This window comes from Pipistrellus hanaki, assembly GCF_964339955.1.
Source record: "Pipistrellus hanaki genome assembly, chromosome: 5".
NCBI classification, from domain to species: Eukaryota; Metazoa; Chordata; class Mammalia; order Chiroptera; family Vespertilionidae; genus Pipistrellus; species Pipistrellus hanaki.
Genome location: NC_140507.1, coordinates 323,545 through 344,672, shown reverse-complemented (window position 1 = coordinate 344,672; position 21,128 = coordinate 323,545). Strand labels below are relative to the sequence as shown.

Below are 21,128 nucleotides of genomic sequence, written 5' to 3'. Positions count from 1 at the left end.
CGCCTGGAGATGAACAGGGGCTGTGGGGGCTGTGGGGTGGGGTTGGGGGAGGCTGGGGGGGCTGGGGGGATTTGGGAGGAACTGGGGAGGGCTGGGAGGTCTGGAGGGAGCTGGGGGGCTCACCCGGAGGCCCGCGCTCCGCCCTGAGGCGTGGGGAGCAGGGGTTGGGGTTTGGGGACCCCCTGTGGCCTCCCCCTCCCCATTTTCTGGGGACTTTCTCTTCTCCGGGGCATAGGCTGCGCTCAGCCAGGCTTTCATCTGAGGCCGCTCCCCCGGGCGGGAGGACACAGGCTGCTGAGGGTGGTACAGCCGCTGGGCTCCCGGCTCTGGGCATCCTGGGCTCCGGGCATCCTGGGCTCCGGGCATCCTGGGCTCCCGGCTCTGGGCATCCTGGGCTCCGGGCATCCTGGGCTCTGGGCATCCTGGGCTCCGGGCTCCGGGCATCCTGGGCTCCGGGCATCCTGGGCTCCGGGCTCCGGGCATCCTGGGCTCCGGGCATCCTGGGCTCCGGGCATCCTGGGCTCCGGACTCCGGGCATCCTGGGCTCCGGGCATCCTGGGCTCCGGGCTCCGGGCATCCTGGGCTCCGGGCATCCTGGGCTCCCGGCTCCGGGCATCCTGGGCTCCGGGCATCCTGGGCTCCCGGCTCCGGGCATCCTGGGCTCCGGGCATCCTGGGCTCCGGGCATCCTGGGCTCCGGGCTCCGGGCATCCTGGGCTCCGGGCATCCTGGGCTCCAGGCTCCGGGCTCCGGGCTCTGGGCATCCTAGGCTCCGGGCTCCGGGCATCCTGGGCTTTGGGCTCTGGGCTCCGGGCATCCTGGGCTCCGGGCATCCTGGGCTCCGGGCTCTGGGCTCCGGGCTCTGGGCATCCTGGGCTCCGGGCTCTGGGCATCCTGGGCTCCGGGCTCCGGGCATCCTGGGCTCCGGGCATCCTGGGCTCCGGGCTCCGGGCTCTGGGCATCCTGGGCTCCCAGCTCCGGGCTCCCAGCTCCGGGCTCTGGGCATCCTGGGCTCTGGGCTCCGGGCTCTGGGCATCCTGGGCTCCGGGCTCCGGGCATCCTGGGCTCTGGGCTCCAGGCATCCTGGGCTCCGGGCTCCGGGCATCCTGGGCTCCGGGCACCTGGGCTCCAGGCATCCTGGGCTCCGGGCTCCTGGGCTCTGGGCATCCTGGGCTCCGGGCATCCTGGGCTCCGGGCATCCTGGGCTCCGGGCATCCTGGGCTCCGGGCTCCGGGCATCCTGGGCTCCGGGCTCCTGGGCTCTGGGTATCCTGGGCTCCGGGCATCCTGGGCTCCGGGCATCCTGGGCTCCGGGCATCCTGGGCTCCGGGCTCCGGGCATCCTGGGCTCCGGGCATCCTGGGCTCCGGGCTCCAGGCATCCTGGGCTCCGGGCTCCTGGGCTCTGGGTATCCTGGGCTCCGGGCATCCTGGGCTCCGGGCATCCTGGGCTCCGGGCATCCTGGGCTCCGGGCTCCGGGCATCCTGGGCTCCGGGCATCCTGGGCTCCGGGCTCCGGGCATCCTGGGCTCCGGGCATCCTGGGCTCCGGGCATCCTGGGCTCCGGGCTCCGGGCATCCTGGGCTCCGGGCATCCTGGGCTCCGGGCATCCTGGGCTCCGGGCTCCAGGCATCCTGGGCTCCGGGCATCCTGGGCTCCGGGCTCCAGGCATCCTGGGCTCCGGGCATCCTGGGCTCCGGGCTCCAGGCATCCTGGGCTCCGGGCATCCTGGGCTCCGGGCTCCAGGCATCCTGGGCTCCGGGCTCCAGGCATCCTGGGCTCCGGGCATCCTGGGCTCCGGGCTCCTGGGCTCCGGGCTCCGGGCATCCTGGCTCCGGGCATCCTGGGCTCCTGGGCTCCGGGCATCCTGGGCTCCGGGCATCCTGGGCTCCGGGCTCCAGGCATCCTGGGCTCCGGGCATCCTGGGCTCCGGGCTCCGGGCTCCAGGCATCTTGGGCTCCGGGCATCCTGGGCTCTGGGCTCCCGGCTCCGGGCTCCGGGCATCCTGGGCTCCCGGCTCCGGGCTCCGGGCATCCTGGGCTCCGGGCTCCCAGCTCCTGGGCTCCGGGCTCAGGGCTCCGGGCTCGGGCTCTGTCCGCTGAGTCTCCCCAGTGAGGAGCCTGAGAGGTGCCGGGCTCCAAACCTGACTTCCCAGGCTCAGCTCCCAAAGAGAGAGAGAGAGAGAGAGGGAGGAGAGGGAGAGAGAGGAATCTGAGAGCTTGTGCACCAGGTGGAGGTGACTTCCTGTCAGGGCCCAGCTTTGGCAGTCACATGGGTCTGCAGCCATTCTGCACTGGCTGAGCAGTCAGAATCCCACCCAGATTCAAGTTGGGAACATAGATCCCTCCTCTCAGTGGGTGGATGAATGGATGGATGGATGGGTGGTGAATGGATGGATGGGTGGGTGAATGAATGGATGGATTGATGGATGGATGGATGGATGGATGGATGGATGGTGGGTGAGATGGATGGATGGTGGGTGGGATGGATGGATGGTGGGTGAATAGGTGGATAGATGGAGGGATGGATGGGTAGATGGATGGATGGATGGACGGTGGGTGAATGGGTGGATAGATGGAGGGATGGATGGGTGGATGGATGGGTGGATGGATGGATGGATGGAAGGATGGATGAATGGTGGATGGATGGAGGGATGGATGGGTGGGTGAATGGATGGATGGATGGATGTAGGGATGAATGGGTGGGTGGATGGATGGGTAGGTGGATGGTAGGACAGAGAAGGAAATATAAGCCCCATTACACCTGTCGGGGCCCATCCTTAGGCTGCAGGGACCTGGTCACAGCAGACGCGCTCAGAGGCCTGTGGAAAGCGTCCCCCCTTCCACCCTGTGCTCGGTGAGGCCGGAGGGCTTCCTGGCTCCTCCGTCTGGTGTGAGGGTCCCTCGTGCTGGACTCTGCCTCAGACCCCAGGTGTGGTCCTGGAGACGACCCCCATGGAGTGTGTGGCCCAGCCCTTCTCACCTCAGTCTCTCAGTCTCTCCAACCACTGAGGCGCATGATGCCAGTTTCTGGGGGACAGCTGGGGGGGGGGCCAGGACCCCGTCACCGCGTAGAGGCCGCGTGGCTCAGCGAAGCTGGGGCGTCCCATCAGCCCAGAGCAGGGGGAGCAGGGGGAGCTGCTTGGTCCTGTTGGAACGTGGGACATGGGTGGGACTGAGCACGCACCCCTCCGAGCCGGTGCACACACCGAGCATGTCCGTAGCCCCGTGCCTGAGGGAGGTGTGTCGCCGCGTCACGCGTGTGTGTGATGACACTGGCTGCTGTGACTGGGCTGTGAGCGGGGGTGGAGGCACCTGTGTCCATCCTCTGGGTCTGTGCCCAGGCGTCGGCTTGCTGGGCGGTGGTCACTGATTGAACCATCTGAGGAGCCGCCAGGCCCAAGGCTGAAATGAAGGTGGGTGTGCACAGCTTCCCTGCTGGTCCCCACTCCTCCCCCACACCCCGCCCGCAGGAGGGTGGTGCCTGGGAGCCGCTCTGCTCAGGGCTGTGCCCGCTCCCGCGGAGCGCCCGGCCTCCGTGCCCGCTGGGGCCTGGAGCAGCCCCCGGGCCTGAGGACCCTCAGACCCCCCTCCTCCCAGCTAATGCTGTTCCTCTTCGGGGAGCTAAGCAAACAATGTCCTCAAGTATTTTCCGCCAGGCAGTGCCCGCTCCGCCGCCCACCCCTGCCAGGTCCAGGGTCAAAGCCACTTCAGCCAGATGGGTGCTCGCTGCTCCGGCCTCAGGGCCCGGACACTACACCTTACGGGGCCTCAGGGGCTGTTCCCTCACCCCTGGCTCTGGCCCTGGGGGCGGGGAGGGTTGCCGGCTCGGGCTCCGTGGGCCGCCCATTGTGTGCCAGCCCCCCTGCAGAGCGCCCCAAGCTGCCACCCCCTCTTCCCTCTGCTTTTCTGTCTCTGGCCGAACACAATGGCCCTCCTGTGGGGTGGCCAGAGGACACGGTGCCCAGGCTGCCTCCCCCTCCGGGCCGGGCCGGGCCGGGCCGGGCAGGGAGCAGCCATGGAGCAGGAGGCCAAGGGGAGGATGTGGCTGGAGGGCGGGAGGGGAGGACAGGCGGCCCCCGGAGAGTCCGGCCAGCGGGTCGTGCCGCCCAGAGCGCCGTGCGTGTGGGGGGCAGGGGCGTGCCTGTGGCTGCCCGGCGTGCCCGCTCCTCCGCCCACCCAGGCCAGGGTCGCCGGCCCAGGCCAATTCGGCCGATGGGTGCTCTCTGCTCGGGCCTCAGGGTCCACGGGGGCTGGGGTGCCGAGGCCCGAGCCTCAGACCCAGGGCGTCTCCCGGACCACGGCCTCCCACCGCTGGCAGGCCGCGAAGGCCACGAATGCCCACAGGCTGCCACCGCGGGGCCTGCAGGCAGAGGGGCCTGTGGCCACGCTCGGTCCGGGTCTCAGACTCCGGCAGCCGCAGGCCCCTCGCAGGAGGAGGACTCTGCGGCTGCTCTGTTCTCGGGGTGTTGGCCGGGCGCTGGGGGCGGGACCATCTGCAGGCCCCGGGCTGGGCTGGGGCTGTGGGGTCCCGGCCCTTGGCGGGGGGGTGTCTCTGCTGATTACTCGGTGCTCAGCTGGCGGTCCGGGGGAGGGCGGAGGATAGAGGCGGTGGGTCCCCGGAAGGTGCTGAGGGGCTGTTAGCAGCCCCCAGCCCAGGAGGCTGCTCTGCCACTTGTTCTTATGGGATGTGTCCCTGCGTCTGTAACTGAAGGAGAAACAGAATTTGAGAAACAAACACTCATGGGCATGTGGAGGAGGGACCTCCATCTCAGTACACTCACCTTCCTGCCTGAGGCCCGGGACCCCATCCGGTCCCCCTGAGCAGGGAGGGTGGGACCCTTATTCCTCCTGAGCACCCATGGGTGCAGGTCTTGTCACCTGCCTCCTCCCAGGACGGTGGGGGGGGGGTGTCCCGGCTCTGGGCCCGCGCCCCTTCCTCCCCCGCCTCAGGGGGGGGCTGGGCGGGAGGGCGCAGTGGGAATGGGGTGCTGTCGCCGCCACCCCCAGGCCGGCAGGTCCCCCCCTCGGCTCCCGGTAGAGCAGAGCGCGGGTCCGGGCGGAGGCTGGGTGCTGGGTGCTGGGTGCCGGGTGCCGGAGCCGCCTGCCCGCGCCGCTGGGGGCCGCCCGCGGGCCGAGCCGGCAGCGCCGAGCGCCGGCCCCGCAGGAGCACACGCCCGGCCGGCGGAGCGGGCGGCGGCGGAATGCGGAACCGGCGGGCGGGCTGAGGCTCGCGGGCGCGGGGCGCAGCGGAGGGACCCCCCCCCCCCCCGGGGCGGCGATGGCCCAGGAGCGGCCGCGGGCGCTGGGCGAGCTGCTGCGGCGGCCGGGGAACGCGCGCTGCGCCGACTGCGGCGCCCCCGGTACGTGCGGGCGGGCGGGCGGGGGCGCGGGCCGGTGGGTGCTCCGGGGTGGGTGCTCCGGGGTGGGTGCTCCGGGTGCTCGGGGCGCGGGCCGGGGTGCAGCCGGGTGCGGAGCGGCCCCGGGGGGGCGCTGCGGCGCCGCGTGGCCGGGGCGGGGCGCACTGGCCCGGCGGGTGGGGCCGGTGCACCTGCGGGCGGACGGCCAGGCCCCCCTCCGGCTCCCCCGGCCCCCCGCCTCCCCCCTCCTCCCCCCGGGCTCCGGGCTCCGGGCTCCCCGCTCCCCGCTCCGGGCTCCGCGGACCCGCCGTTGCGAAACCCCGGCCCCGGCTCCGCGGAGAAAGAGGAAATCGCCGCCGCGGGGCCGGAGGATGGAGCCGCGGGCGGACGGGGCGGCCACCGGGCTCCCGGGCCTGCGGTGACGTCAGCTCCGGAGCCCCGAACCCGCGCCCGCGCCCGCGCCCCGCGCCCCGCACCCGCGCCCCGGCCCCGCGCCCCACACAGCAGGGGGGCCGCAGGTCCGGCTCCTGGGTCCTGGGTCCTGGGTCCTGGGTCCTGGGTCCTGAGTCCTGGGTCCTGGGTCCTGGGCCCTGGGCCCTGGGCTCTGGGCTCTGGGTCCTGGGTCCTGGGCTCTGGGCTCTGGGCTCTGGGCCCTGGGTCCTGGGCTCTGGGTCCTGGGCCCTGGGTCCTGGGCTCTGGGTCCTGGGTCCTGGGTCCTGGGTCCTGGGTCCTGGGTCCTGGGTCCTGGGCTCTGGGCCCTGGGTCCTGGACTCTGAGTCCTGGGTTCTGGGCTCTGGGTCCTGGGCTCTGGGTCCTGGGCCCTGGGTCCTGGGCTCTGGGTCCTGGGTCCTGGGCTCTGGGTCCTGGGTCCAGGGCTCTGGGCCCTGGGTCCTGGGCTCTGGGCTCTGGGCTCTGGGCTCTGGGTCCTGGGCTCTGGGCTCTGGGTCCTGGGTCCTGGGCTCTGGGCCCTGGGCTCTGGGTCCTGGGCCCTGGGCCCTGGGCTCTGGGTCCTGGGCTCTGGGTCCTGGGTCCTGGGCTCTGGGTCCTGGACTCTGGGCTCTGGGTCCTGGGTTCTGGGCTCTGGGTCCTGGGCTCTGGGTCCTGGGCCCTGGGCCCTGGGTCCTGGGCCCTGGGGTCGGTCGGAGGAACCAGAGCGAGGACTCCGCGGGGGGCGGGGGCAGCCCCAGCGGACGTGCCCGGGAGTGAGCAAGCGCCCGCTTTACGGTGGGAAACGGGGGTCCTTAGGGGACACGGGCTTCTGCTCTGCTCGCTCTGCTGTGCCCTCTGCCTGCCTCCCCTGCTCCGGCCTCGGGGCCACGGCCACTGCCTGAGGCCCGCACCTTCTGTCCTCCCGCGGAGCCCTGCCCGCTGGGGTCAGAGGGCGGCCAGGGACCCCGGGCACTGCCGGGCGGGTGGGCTGTGTGTGATGCTGGCAGCACCCAGCCACACGCCCTGGCCTCCCCGCCTCAGCCAGCTGGGAGCAGGCACCTGGGGGGGGGGGGTCCCCCGCAGCAGCAGCCCTGGATGGCAGGACAGCGCGGGCCGGGTGTGGGGACCGGGTGTGGGGCCCGGGCAGGCCTGGCAGCCGGCCCCGCAAGGGCTGGGGACCCCTGCAGCCCCCAACACCAGCTCCGACCCTCCCCCGTGACATCGAACCCGGGCCGTCTCCGGCCTCCCCCAGCGGCCTGTGGGGTCCCCCCGGGGCCCTGAGCGCGGGGAGGCCCCGCCCGGCCCTGCCTGGCACGCGGTGGGAAGGCGGTGATCTCGCTCCCGTTACCGGAGGTCCAGCAGAGCCACGCGTGTCCGGGCGGACGGTCGGAGTCTGGGGAGCCGGGATGCTGTGGCCGAGGATGAGCTGAGCCCGTCTGCAGGGGCCCGGGTTCAGGTTCACTGACAGCAGCACCAGGCCTGGGAGCCACTGTTCCCGGAGGCGACAGGCCCGGGCGTCTTTTTATTTTTATTTTTATTTTATTTTATTTTTTTTTTTTAAATCAATCTTTATTGTTCATATTATTACAAAGGTTCCTCATTTCTTCCCCCCTCCACCAGGTTCCCACCCCACCCTCTGCCCCCTCCTCATCCCCCATTGTCCTCATCCATAGGTGCACAGTTTATGTTCAGTCTCTTCCTCCCTCCCTTTCCCCGATAGTAAATCCCTTTTCAGATAGTAAATCTGTTACTTAGCATTTTCTCATATCAATAATACCTCCACATGCCCAATGATACACTTCACACAAAAGACATTTTCAAATAGGTCAACCAGCCTCATCCAGGCCCCACCCAAGGCACTCACAGATCAACACACCAGCGCTATACTAACTCAACACATCCAGATCTAAGCCTTCATCACTTGATTCAGCAGACCCTCAAGTTCCCGCAAAAGTTTCCAGCCATGTCTGAGAGGCAGCCGTGGGCAGGTACAGGCGAGAAGCGAGCTGTTTCGGGCCTGGCTGCTCCGGGCCTGGCCTCTGTTGCTCTGGTTCGTTCCACAACCAGCTGCTCCGGGTCTGGTCACTGCCGCTCCCGACCTAGTTGCTCTGGACTTGGCTGTTGCTGCTACAGGCCTGGCCGCACCCGACCCAGCTGCTCTGGGCCCGGTTGCTCCGGTCCTGGCTGCTCCGGGCCTGGCCGCTTCCAGCCTGTCAGCCGCTGCTCCGGGCCTGGCCGCACCAAACCCGGCTGCTCCGGGCCTGGCCGCTCCCAGCCCGGCAGCTGCTGCTCCGGGCCTGGCCGCTCCCAGCCTGGCAGCCACTGCTCCGGGCCTGGCCGCACCAGACCCGGCTGCTCTGGGCCTGGCCGCTCCCAGCCTGGCAGCCGCTGCTCCTGGCCTGGCCGCACCAGACCCGGCTGCTCCGGGCCTGGCCGCTCCCAGCCTGGCAGCCGCTGCTCCGGGCCTGGCCGCACCAGACCCGGCTGCTCCGGGCCTGGCCGCTCCCAGCCTGGCAGCCGCTGCTCCGGGCCTGGCCGCTCCCAGCCTGGCAGCCACTGCTCCTGGCCTGGCAGCACCAGACCCGGCTGCTCCGGGCCTGGCCGCTCCCAGCCTGGCAGCCGGGCGTCTTTTTAAAAAACAACTACTTATCGTTGAACGTGTTACATCCGACCCCTTTCCCGCCTCGGCCCCAGCCGCCCCCATGCCCGCCGGGATGCACCTTCTCAGCCACGTGGCCCTGCCGTCGGGTGGCACCGGGCACCCTCCAGCGTGAGCCGCCGCACAGGGGCCGCACAGGGGCCTCACCGGGTGTCTCACCGGGTGCCTCACCGGGTGCCTCACCGGGTGCGCCCACCCGTCCACAGCCGCCAGGAGCCGCGCACCAGGTGGGATCCACGCCAGGCGGCTGCCCGGCCCCATTTCTCCGGGAAAAGAACTGGGAGGGACCCTGTGGGGTCCGGTGGCGGGGAGGAGGGGGGTGTTCGCCGTGGAGAAGCCGGGCCTTCCTGGTCCACCCTCCCCCACCTCTGCTGCTGCCTCACCTGCCAGGCCCTGGGCGGCGGGCTGGGGTGCTTTCCCCTTTTATTGTGAGTGTGTGTGTGTGTGTGTGTGTGTATGAATTTATATATATATTTTTACTTCAGAGATGAAAGGAGAGGGAGGGAGAGAGAGAGAGAAACATCAATGGTGAGAGAGAATCATCGATGGGCTGCCTCCTGCATGCCCCTCACCGGGGATTGAGCCCACACCCAGGCATGTGCCCTTGATTGGACTTGAGCCCAGGACCCTACAGTCCACAGTCGGAAGCTCTATCCACTGGGCAAACCGCCAGGGCTTGTGTGAGTTCGTCGTGTGTTTCTGAGTGTTAGGCCTTTATCAGACACGACCTGCAGCTGTGTCCTCTCCTTCGCCGGCTGCCTTCCGCTCTGCTGGGGCCCTTTGCTGCACAGAAGGTTCTGGTTCCGTGCAGCCTCATTGGTTTTTGCCTTCGTTCCTTTTGGTTTGAAATCCAAAAGCATTGGTCACGGAGCTCACCGCCCATGCTCTGTTTAGGCGTTTTACGGTCCCGAGTCCAACCTCAGACGTTAGCCCATCGGGAGGTGATTGGTGTGCTCGGCGTCAGACAGCAGTCCCGCGAGACGGCCCAGTCTTCCCAGCACGTTTCCTGGAGAGACCGCCCTCTCCTCACTGCGCGTTCTCTCCTGTGACATAATCGGTCGTGTGTGCGAGCTCTATTCCATTCCTCTGTGCGTCTGTTTTTATGCCGGTGCCATACTGTTTTAATTACTGTAGCTTTGTTGTTGTTTTTTATTAAAATATATAGTTTATTGATTTTTTTACAGAGAGGAAGGGAAAGGAATAGAGAGCTAGAAACATTGATGAGAGAGAAGCATCAATCAGCTGCCTCTTGCACATCTACTGGGGGTGTGCTCGCAACCAAGGTACATGCCCTTGACCAGATCAAACCTGGGACCCTTTAGTCCGCAGGCCGACGCTCTATCCACTGAGCCACACCGGTCTCTGCTTGAACCTGTAGGATTTTCTACGTGTGGCGTCATGCCTCTGAGAGAGTGAAACTGCCCCTTCTTTCCCATCTGGCTGCCTTTTGCTTGTCTTTCTTGCCCAATTCTGGCTGCACCTGCCGAGACTCGGTGAGTAAACGGGCGAGGTGGGCCTTCTGTGCCATTCTCTTGGAGGGGATGTTCCGTCTCACCGCTGAGCGTGACATGAGCTGCGGGCTCCTCTGCGTTTGGTGTCGGGAGGATGAGACTGGGAGCAGACCTCCTCCTCTGGTTTTGGGAAGAATCTGAGAAGGATTGGTATTAATTCTTCTCTAAATGTAGCTGGTGGAGGTGACCCCCGCCTGGCAGGGCGAGAGGCTGGGGGCCGGGGGCGAGGAGGCGGCCGTGGGTGATTCAGTGACACGGCCCGCCGGCCCCGCCCCCTGAGCTGGCCCAGAGCCAGGCCAGGGCTGTCAGCGCCAGAGCTCAGCCCTCCCCTCACGGGCGCCTCGGGAAGGGCAAAGGTCAGCCGGCCAACCCCTCCCCTGCCGGGCCTGGCTGCCCGGACACACCTGTTCTGCTAGCTCTGCCCTGCCTGCCTCATGCGTCCAGGTTTCAGTCCGCCTCCGGGAACGGAGAGAAGGCTGAGTCACCCAGAATGGCCTGGAGAAGCCGGGCAGAGTGGGCAGAGGCGCTGGCAGCTGGGGGCTGGGGGACTGGGGGCTGGGGGCTGCGGGGGCAGACCTGATGGGGGCTTGTGCATCTGGTAGGGATTGTGGTCTTTTTATTCTTATGGAAAAGGTTTAGTGTCTCCATTTCTTAATTTGAAACCTTTTTGTTGCTAATCCTCACCTAAGGGTATTTTTCATTGATTTTTAGAGAGAGTGGAAGGGGGATAGGAGAGAGAGAGAGAAACATCGATGTACGAAAGAAACATCAATTAGTTGCCTCCTGTCTACACTCCAACTGGGGCTGGGGATGGAGCCTGCAGCTGAGGCCCATGCCCCTGGCCAGAGTCAAACCCGGGACCCTTTGGTCTGCAGGCAGACACTATCCACTGAGCCAACCTGGCTAGGGCTTGAAACTTCCTGAACCCGCCTTACAAGCATCTGCTCAAGGTGGGTTCTGGGCCCCTCCACATACACGCACACACGCACGCACACACATATACACGCACACACACGTGCACACACACATAGACGCGCGCACACACACATATACACACACATAGACGCGCACACACACGTGCACACACACATAGACGTGCGCACACACACATATACACGCACACAGATGTGCACGCACACACATACACACACGCACACCAGGGGCGGCAGGTGTCCCTGGCGGGCCCGTGCCAGCTGCGAGCTGAGGGGCAGGTGGTCAGAGAGACATCGGCCGGGACGTGGCCACCGCCCGGGCTCCGGGCCACACCTCTGTCCCCCGAAGGAAGCGGGTGCAGCGCCGAGAGGCCCCACAGCGGCCTTAGGCTCCGGGCCGCTGAGGGGGCGCGGAGGGAGCCACAGCCATTCGGCTCTGGGAGAAAACCCGCTGACGGACCCGCGCCCGTGGTTTCCATGGAAACCGGTGGCAGGGCCCAGCCCACCCTCACCCTCACCCGCTGCCCGCCCGGAGGCCCCGCCCACCAAGCAGCACCGGAGGCCCCGCCCACCAGGCCACGCCCATAGGCCACGCCCACCGGCCGAGCCCTGCTCCCAGTGCAGCCGCCGGAGGGTGGGCCGGAGGGTGGGCCGGGCCCCCACCTCTCACCCGTGTCCGGTGGCCTGAGCGCCCCGGGGTTTGCTGTGCCGGGGCGCAGGGGCCCCTTCCCTGTTCATGTCTCCGAGGGGCCGGCCGTGGGTCCGAGCATTTCCTCATTTCCTGTTGGGACAGCGTTTCGCAAAGAGGGAGCGGCTCCTGGGGCCGAGGAGGGCCGCCTGCCCGGTCCGTGATGTCCCGGAGGGGAGCGGGGACCCAGGGTGGGCTGTGCCCCCCCCCAACCCCCAATCCCTGGGGGCGGGGCCGCGGGCGGGGTCTCAGGATGGGCGGTACCTCGGGGCGGGGCCTCTGGACAGGGCGGGACCTCGTGATGGGCGGGGCCTCGGGGCGGGCAGGGGTCTCAGGATGGGCGGGGCTTCGGGGCAGGGCGGGCTGCAGCTGTCCAGCGGTGTGAGTGACACCAGCACCCAGGGGGCCTGAGAGCAGAGGCCGGGCCTGGTGACCGGGCCTGAGGCCCCATGCACCCTGAGAGCGTGGCCTCGGTGGGGCCCCTGTCTGGGGGAGGCGGTCAGTGTTCCCCGCCCCCAGGGAGGCTCAGACCGGGACGTGCCCCCCACCCCGCTGCCCACCCCGGGCCCCACAGACCTGGCTCCGGTCCCTCCAGCCCGGTCACCAGGCACCGGGCGTGGCGGGAGCTCAGAGGGTGTGGGCGGGTCCCTCCTTGCAGGGGCCTCCGGGCCAGGCTGCGGGGAGGGGTACCCCAAACCGCCCTGTGCATCCGGGGGGCCGAGGCGGCGGGTGATCAAGAGGCAAAGAGCAGAAATGGGTGGTGGTGCTGGGAGCCACAGGGCCTCTGACTGGCCCCCCCAGTGGCCAGGGAGCCTGTGGGCTGGCCTTTGAGCGGAGGCACAGGCGGTGAGGCGGGCCCTTGGGGTTGGGGGCAGCCTCTGGGCTGGAGGTGGCCTGGGAGGGTCTTCCCAGCAGAAAATTGGGGTGCTGGGCACGGCTGTGGGGGAGGGCAGGAAGCATCAGTGACAGGAGTGTGCCCCGCGGGGGGGCCCGGCCTCTCAGCCCCCCTCCTGTCAGCTCCTCTTAGCTGGGGGGCGGCCCCCCGGAGCCAAGGCTCCAAGGCCTTGGGGTGTCTGCACTGGCCCCCGCCCCTGCAGGTCTTGGTGGGCCCCCGATGCCAGCCAATCCCGGTGCAGGGAGGGGTCCCTGTGAGTGAGGGGTACTTCCCCTTCCCACCGCCTAGATCCACCCGGGGCCTCCACCCAGCCACCCCCCATAGACTCCAGCCCTCCTCCCCTGCACCCACAGGAGGCCGGCTCCATGCCCACAGCCCGGGAGAGTCAGGCCCGTGGGTGACACAGCTTTTTTCTCTGAAACTTCTCTATTCTGAGAGCCACTTAGAAGCTGTGTCTGGGCTGGCCACCTGCCTCCTGGCCTCCACCTCCTGGCTGGACCCATCCCAGCCTTCAGGGCAGGGCCTGGACACTGGGCTGGGGCAGGGAGGGGCCTGGACACTGGGATGGGGCAGGGAGGGGCCTGGACACTGGGCTGGGGGACAGGGAGGGGCCTGGACACTGGGCTGGGGGGCAGGGAGGGGCCTGGACACTGGGATGGGGACAGGGAGGGGCCTGGACACTGGGCTGGGGCAGGGAGGGGCTGGACACTGGGCTGGGGCAGGGAGGGGCTGGACACTGGGCTGGGGCAGGGAGGGGCCTGGACACTGGGCTGGGGCAGGGAGGGGCTGGACACTGGGCTGGGGGGCAGGGAGGGGCCTGGACACTGGGCTGGGGCAGGAAGGGGCTGGACACTGGGCTGGGGGCAGGGAGGGGCTGGACACTGGAATGAGCTGGGGGGCAGGGAGGGGCTTGGACACTGGTTTGGGCTGGGGGCAGGGAGGGGCTGGACACTGGAATGAGCTGGGGGGCAGGGAGGGGCCTGGACACTGGTTTGGGCTGGGGACAGGGAGGGGCCTGGGCACTGGTTTGGGACAGGGAGGGGCCTGGGCACTGGTTTGGGCTGGGGACAGGGAGGGGCCTGGGCACTGGTTTGGGCTGGGGACAGGGAGGGGCCTGGGCACTGGTTTGGGCTGGGGACAGGGAGGGGCCCTGTGCTGTGGTCAGAGGGAGAGACATCAACCCACAGAAACACAGAGCCCTGGCCCCACCCCATGGGCTCGGGGTCAGCACCTGCCGGTCGGCATCACCCGCACCGAGTCTGCTCAGCCTTCCCGGTAACTAGACCCACCCGTGTCCCACGGAGTGCACCACGGCCACGGCCACGCCAGTCCTCTCACGCTGGACACGTGTGTGTCATTGCACGTCCGTCCGTGGCCTTGTGGTCCTCAGCGTCCCCACGAATGCAGTGTCCACTCCGGAGCCTCCTCCCAGCCGCCCTGCCCCGAAGGCCAGGAGGAGGCCCCTGCAGGCTGGGGCTCCCCGCTGTGACCCCGGCCGCTCCCCGCTCCCCGCTCCCCGCTCTGACCAGACTCCGGCCTTGCCTTCCAGATCCCGACTGGGCCTCCTACACCCTGGGCGTGTTCATCTGCCTGAGCTGCTCCGCCATCCACCGCAACATCCCGCAGGTCAGCAAGGTCAAGTCCGTCCGCCTGGACGCCTGGGAGGAGGCCCAAGTGGAGGTACGGCCTGGGGGCGCGGCCACCGGGCCTCGCAGGCCCTTCGTCCCTGCGCTCAGACTCCGGGCTGGGCTGGGGGGACCTGGGGCTGGGGATCCGTCTGGGTGATCACCGCCCGCCTCCCTGTGGGGCGCCTGGCACCCCCCCCCCTGTGGGGCCTGCAGAGAGGGGGCCCCCTCGGGCAGCTCCTGGGCTTCGGTCCTCACCTGGGGCCATGCTCAGCTGAGGGAGGACAGGCCCTCCTGCTCTTAGGGTTTCCCGCTCCCCCTCATGGGTGCCCTGAAGGTCACGACCCGCCACCCTGACCCCGTCCATGAGCTCTCCCTGCAGGGGGGCAGGGAGGTGGCTGGCCCTGGGGAAGGTCTGAGGGGAAGGTCCCCTCCTCAGCCCACAGGTCCTGGGGAGGCAGCAGGCCCGGGCCGGGGAGACCACCCGGGGGGGTGGGAGAGGAGGAGCGGAGCAGGGGGGCTGGGCCCCTGGCGGCTGGGGGCAGGGGGGTCTGGGCCCCTGGCGGCTGGGGGCAGGGGGGGGTCTGGGCCCCTGGCGGCTGGGGGACGGGTGGGTCTGGGCCCCTGGTGGCTGGGGGACGGGGGTTCTGGGCCCCTGGCGGCTGGGGGCAGGGGGGGCTCTGGGTCCCTGGGGGCTGGGGGCAGGGGGGGCTCTGGGCCCCTGGCGGCTGGGGGCAGGGGGGGTCTGGGCCCCTGGCGGCTGGGGGCAGGGGGGGGTCTGGGCCCCTGGCGGCTGGGGGCAGGGGGGGTCTGGGTCCCTGGCGGCTGGGGGCAGGGGGGGTCTGGGCCCCTGGGGGACGGGTAGGCCCTGGGCTGGCACTCAGATGTGGGTGACGCCGTCGGGAAGGAGGGAGAAGGCCCAGAGCAGCCAGCGGCTGGGACCAGGCGAGGGGGGTGCTGGACGGGGCAGGGACGCAGCCCGTCACCCCCGTGCTGTCCTCAGAGCAGAGGGGCCCACGGGCGGCCACGTGGGTCTTGTCTCCCCCCACTGTGACCGGGCCCGTGGCCAGGCTGGGAGGGTGTCACCTGGTCCGGGGGGCTGGGGTTCGGGGAGGCCCAGCTCCCGGGGCGGCACAGTCAGGATGGGTACTGCCGCCGAGAGGGGTGCCCCTCTGTACCCTGTGCCCTGCTCCCCGTCCCCTGCCCCACACTGGCTCCGGCGCCCCTTGTGCGGGAGGAGTACTGTCCCTGTGGGCGCCCCGGCCCAGGAGGAGAGCGGGTCCCTGGGGGCTCGGGGCCGTCCCGCCGGCTGGGACCGGGACCGTCTCCTGGAGGTCCTCGCTTCGGGGCGGTGATGTCGTCGCATCTGTCAGCCTTTTCTGCTGTGGTTTGAGGGTTTCCAGCCAAGGCAGGCCGGCTCCCAGGACTGTTCTTACTCATCACAGGTCACTGAGAGCCACCCCCACCTCGCAGCTCGCCCTGCTAAGCTCAGAGTCCCCGGCGGGGCCCCCACCACATCTGCGTTCAGAACAGCTCCGCGCCCCGGATAACGGCACCCACCGCCACCCTCCCTCCCGCCCCCCAGCCCCTGTGCGGGCAGCACCCGGGGGCACATGGCACAGGCTCCGCCCGCTCCCCCAGGGCAGCACCCGGGGGGGGGGGCACATGGCTCCGCCCGCCCCCCCAGCACTGCTCAGGCTCCGGTTCAGCCGCTGCAGCCCCAGCGCCCCCTGTGGCCCATGGGCCTGTGTCAGCTCCGGCCCAGACACCGGCTGGTCTCCCTGTGGGGGCTGTGAGCGTGGGGGCGGGTCATCTGTGACTCTCACCTTTGGGATCTGCCAGACTTTCCCAAACAGCTGCGCCCCGCACCCAGCACGTGTGACCCCTTCTTTGAGAGCTCGGTCACTCTGTCTCCCAGGAGCCGCCCCCGAGGTGAGCCGCCCGTCCGTCCTGGCTGGTGGCCGGAGCCGCCTCTCCTGCTTCTGGCCGGCTGAGCCATCGCGGGAGTAATGTCCGTTCAGATCCTTCACAATGGGCTATTTCTCCTGTTATTGCCCAAGCTCGGGTTTTATTACGAAGAGTTCTTCACAAACCCTGGAGGCAAGGCCCTCATCACCTGAGGTGTTTGTAAACAACGTTTTCTCCTTTTGCAGTGATTTTTAAATGCAAAGAGTACAGTTTATATTCCTAAGGGGCATGTGGTGAGCTCAGTGTTACAGTGAAGAGCTCAGGGCGGATAGCACATTGACAATGTGTGCAGCCACCGCCTCTTGTCTAGTTCCAAACGCTCCCATCACCTGGAGGAGACCCGCCCACCAGCAGCCACTCTGCCCCGCCAATAGTCCGCTCCCGCCCTGGCCCTGCCTCTGAGCTCTGGACCCGCCCCTGATCCTGCCCCCGCTGAGCATTGGCCCCGCCCTGAGCGCTGGACCCGCCCCTGAGAACTGGCCCCGCCCCCTCTTCCTGTCTCCTTGGCTTTGCCTGCTCTGGACCTTACACACACTACACATGCTACACATGCTACACTGCTACACATGCTACACTGCTACACATGGTACACACTACATGCCCACACATGCCACGCAGCTACACACGCTACACACGGGTGGACCCCAGAACCTGTGACCTTCCACGTCTGCTTCTCCTGCAGCGCCTGCCTTTGAGGCCCTTCACGCCCCTTTCCTGGCGCCTCCTCTGCAGCACAAACGTGTCTAATTTTGAAGAAGTTCGGTTTTTCTTTCACTGCCAGCACTTTCGGTATCAGATCTAAGAAACCATTTCCTACGCGAAAGTCACGAAGGTTTCCTCCTATGGTTTCCTAAAACGATTCTGAAAACCATCCTCTGATTTATTTTAGTTTTAAGTTTCTGCAGTCAAAGTTGGGGGATTTTATTTATTTATGTATTGTTTGAGGTTGAAATTTTATTCTTTTGCTAGAGGCCCAGTGGGGTCCCTCATCCTGGCCTGTGCCCTCTCACAATCCAGGGCCCTCGGACGATGTCAGAGCTGGTTTCAGCCCCATCCCCGCAGGCCAGGCTGAGGGACCCCACCAGTGCACAATCCATGCCTTGGGCCTCTAATGCATGTAAGATCTCTGGTTAATCTCTTCCCGCCTCCCCCTGTCCTTCCTCTGAGATTCCTCAGTCTGTCCCATGTTTCCATGCCTGTGCACTGAGCGTCTGCCCCCTGGTGTTCAGTGTGCGTCATAGCTACCGGTGGAAGGGCCGTTCGGTGGCTTAGGCTTCTATATGTATAGTTTGTTGAAAGTCTTACAAATGCCCCCTTTCACCCTCCTTCTCCCCATTGATCCCCTCAGCCCGCTCCGGCTCCCGCCCCAGCCCTTCCCAAACCATGGCCTGTCCCAGGCTGTGCATATGTGCATAAAGTTCTTTGGTTAACCTCTTGCCATCCCTCCTCCCATGATTTTTGGTTAAGCCTCACTCAAGGATATTTTTTTCATTGATTTAAAAAAACACAGTTTTTATTATTTCAGTGAGGAAGGGAGAGATAGAAACATTGATGAGAATCGTTGATTGGCTGCCTCCTACACATCCCCACTGGGGATCAAGCCTACAACCCGGGCATGTGCCCTGACCAGGAATGGAACCTGGGACCCTTCAGTACACAGGCCAGTGCTCTATCTACTGGGCAGCACTGGCGAGGCCGTGCCTGGCTTAGAGCTCGGCTCGGGGGCAGCTTTTGGCCGGAGTGTCTTGCTGGTGACGTTCCCCACGTTGAGGATCCGACGGTCCTCAAAGTGCAGTGAATGGGGGCGGGACTTCTGTTAGGGATCAGACGCCGGGGCCTGAAGCTCGGGGAGCCCTGTCTGACTTGTCCCGGAGGCCCCTGTGTCCGGGCCCATACCTGGCGTGGTCACCTCCGCCCGCACCTCCTGCTCCGTCCTCCTCCTCCTCATCCCCATCCCCCTCTAGGCGCTCATAGGCCGCAGCCTCGGGGTGTCTGTGGGCCCTGCCTGGGTCCGGCACCCCTGGCTGCTCCCTAACAGGGCCCCTGATCGGATAGGCCGGCCGTGTGGGGGCCTCGAGGGGGAGCAGCCTGCAGTGGGGGCGTCTCATCTCTGGGGGCTGTGAAATGGACAGAACTCGACCCTTCAGGGGCCCGCCACCCTGCCTCCCTCACCCCGATGGGTCCCGGGACAGAGGCGGGCGGCCCAGCCGGCGAAGGCCCAGCCCGGACCTGACCGTCCTCTCCCGCAGTTCATGGCCGCCCATGGGAACGCCGCCGCCCAGGCCGCCTACGAGCCCCACGTGCCGCCATTCTACTACCGGCCCACGCCCGCCGACTGCCAGTGAGTGCCAGCCCCGGGACCCTAACCCTAACCCTAACCCTAACCCTAACACTAATGCTTTCCTTATCCCTAACCCTAATTCTAAGCCTAACACTATCCCTAACCCCTAACCTTAACCCTAACCCTAACCCTAACCCTAACCCTAACCCTAACACTAATGCTATCCTTATCCCTAACCCTAATTCTAACCCTAACACTATCCCTAACCCTAACCTTAACCCTAACCCTAACCCTATCCCTATCCCTAACTCTATCCCTAACCCTAACCCTAACCTTATCCCTGACCCTAACCCTAACCCAAACCCTAACCCTAACCCTATCCCTAACCCTGACCCTGACCCTGACCCTAACCCTATCCCTAACCTTAACCCTAACCCTAACCCTATCCCTAACCCTAACCCTATCCCTAACCCTAACCCTAACCCTAACCCTAACCCTAACACTAATGCTATCCTTATCCCTAACCCTAATTCTAACCCTAACACTATCCCTAACCCTAACCTTAACCCTAACCCTAACCCTATCCCTATCCCTAACTCTATCCCTAACCCTAACCCTAACCTTATCCCTGACCCTAACCCTAACCCAAACCCTAACCCTATCCCTAACCCTGACCCTGACCCTGACCCTGACCCTAACCCTATCCCTAACCTTAACCCTAACCCTAACCCTATCCCTAACCCTAACCCTATCCCTAACCCTAACCCTAACCCTAACCCTATCCCTAACCCTAACCCTATCCCTATCCCTAACCCTATCCCTATCCCTAACCCTAACCCTAACCCTATCCCTATCCCTGACCCTGACCCTGACCCTAACCCTAACCCTATCCCTAACCCTAACCCTAACCCTAACCTTAACCCTAACCCTAACCCTATCCCTAACCCTGACCCTGACCCTGACCCTGACCCTAACCCTATCCCTAACCCTAACCCTAACCTTAACCCTAACCCTAATCCTAACCTATCCCTAACCCTAACCCTAAACCTATTACTAACCCTATCCCTAACCCTAACCCTGACCCTAACCCTGACCCTGACCCTAACCCTAAGCCTGTGCTCGGTCCCCAGCCTCCTGCGGGAGCAGTGGATCCGGGCCAAGTACGAGCGGCAGGAGTTCACTGACCCCGAGAAGCAGGAGCCGTACTCCGCAGGTGAGGCGGCTGCTCCGTCCCTGTCCCGTCCCCGTCCCCGTCCCCGTCCCCGTCCCCGTCCCCGTCCCGTCCCCGTCCCCGTCCCCATGTCCCCGTCCCCATCCTGTCCCCGTCCCCGTCCCGTCCCCGTCCCCGTTCCTGTCCCCGTCCCGTCCCCATCCCGTCCCCGTCCCCGTCCCCGTCCCCGTCCCTGTCCCCGTCCCTGTCCCCGTCCCCGTCCCTGTCCCTGTCCCCGTCCCCATCCCGTCCCCATCCCTGTCCCTGTCCCCGTCCCCATCCCGTCCCCGTCCCCATCCTGTCCCTGTCCCCGTCCCCGTCCCCGTCCCTGTCCCGTTCCTGTCCCCGTCCCCGTCCCCGTCCCTGTCCCTGTTCCCATCCCGTCCCCGTCCCCATCCTGTCCCCGTCCCCGTCCCCGTCCCCATCCCGTCCCCATCCCGTCCCCGTCCCCATCCTGTCCCCGTCCCCGTCCCCATCCCCGTCCCCATCCCTGTCCCGTCCCTGTCCCCGTCCCCGTCCCCGTCCCTGTCCCCGTCCCCATCCCGTCCCCGTCCCCATCCTGTCCCCGTCCCCGTCCCCGTCCCCGTCCCCGTCCCCGTCCCCATCCCATCCCCGTCCCGTCCCTGTCCCCGTCCCCGTCCCCGTCCCCGTCCCCGTCCCGTCCCCGTCCCCGTCCCCATCCCCGTCCCCGTCCCCGTCCCCGTCCCCATCCTGTCCCCGTTCCTGTCCCCGTCCCCGTCCCTCATCCCCGTCCCCGTCCCTGTCCCGTCCCCGTCCCGTCCCCGTCCCCGTCCCTCATCCCCGTCCCCGTCCCCGTCCCCGTCCCGTCCCGTCCCCGTCCCCCGTCCCGTCCCCGTCCCCGTCCCCGTCCCTGTCCCATCCCGTCCCCTCCTGGTGCTGCAGAGCCCTGAGGGGCCTGGGCTGGCCGGGCCCACTGGCCCGAACACGAGTCCGTCACGGGGCCGCCTGGAGGGAGCCGGGCGCCTGCTGCTCAGTCCCTGCCCTCCCGGCCGGCCGGAGCGACGGGCTGTGGGGACCCTCTGGCCGGTGTGGGCGCCGCGGGGCGAGCAGGTCCCGCAGGGACAGGTGGGCGGGGGGGCGCGGCGGTGCCCGAAGCCGGGGCCCGTGCGGGGCTGTGCCCCGGGGGTGCTGCCGGGAACGGCTGTGAGGAGGGTCCCTCCGCTCCGGGCGGCAGGGGCAGAGGGGGCCGTGCGGGGCTGTGCCCCGGGGTGCTGCCGGGAACGGGTGGGACGGGGCGGGCACGGGCCGGGCAGCACTGCTGTCAGGGCGCCAGGCGGGGGGTACAGGGTCCCGGGGGCCCATTGGGGCGTGCCAGCCCGGCCCTCCCCCCTCAGCCACGGCCATGGGGGCGCCCCGGCCAGGCTCCCCGCGGCCGGCTGACCCGGAGCAGCTGCTCTGGCCTCCCGCCGCCTCTGCCGGAGCCTCAATGGCCGCCTTTCACCGCGGACAATGCCCCGGGCGCGGGCAGACACAGCATCCCGCGAGGCTGCGCCCTCTCCCGGGCCCCCCGCCCCCCGCTTCCCCCCCCCCCCGCCCCCGAGCAGGAGGCCCGGC

General features: G+C 67.5%; 1 protein-coding gene across 1 annotated transcript in view; it reads left to right on the top strand.

Annotated features, from left to right (window-relative positions):
- Nucleotides 1-4,977: 4,977 nt before the first annotated feature.
- The window catches only part of ADAP1 (ArfGAP with dual PH domains 1), a 19,607-nt gene continuing 3,456 nt past the window's right edge, over nt 4,978-21,128 (top strand). Inside the window, exons 1-4 of the mRNA XM_084883880.1 lie at nt 4,978-5,358; nt 14,019-14,149; nt 18,312-18,403; nt 19,474-19,720. Of these exons, the coding sequence (XP_084740006.1) occupies nt 5,277-5,358; nt 14,019-14,149; nt 18,312-18,403; nt 19,474-19,720 (552 nt within the window). The 5' untranslated portion in view covers nt 4,978-5,276. The remainder of the gene's footprint in view (nt 5,359-14,018; nt 14,150-18,311; nt 18,404-19,473; nt 19,721-21,128) is intronic.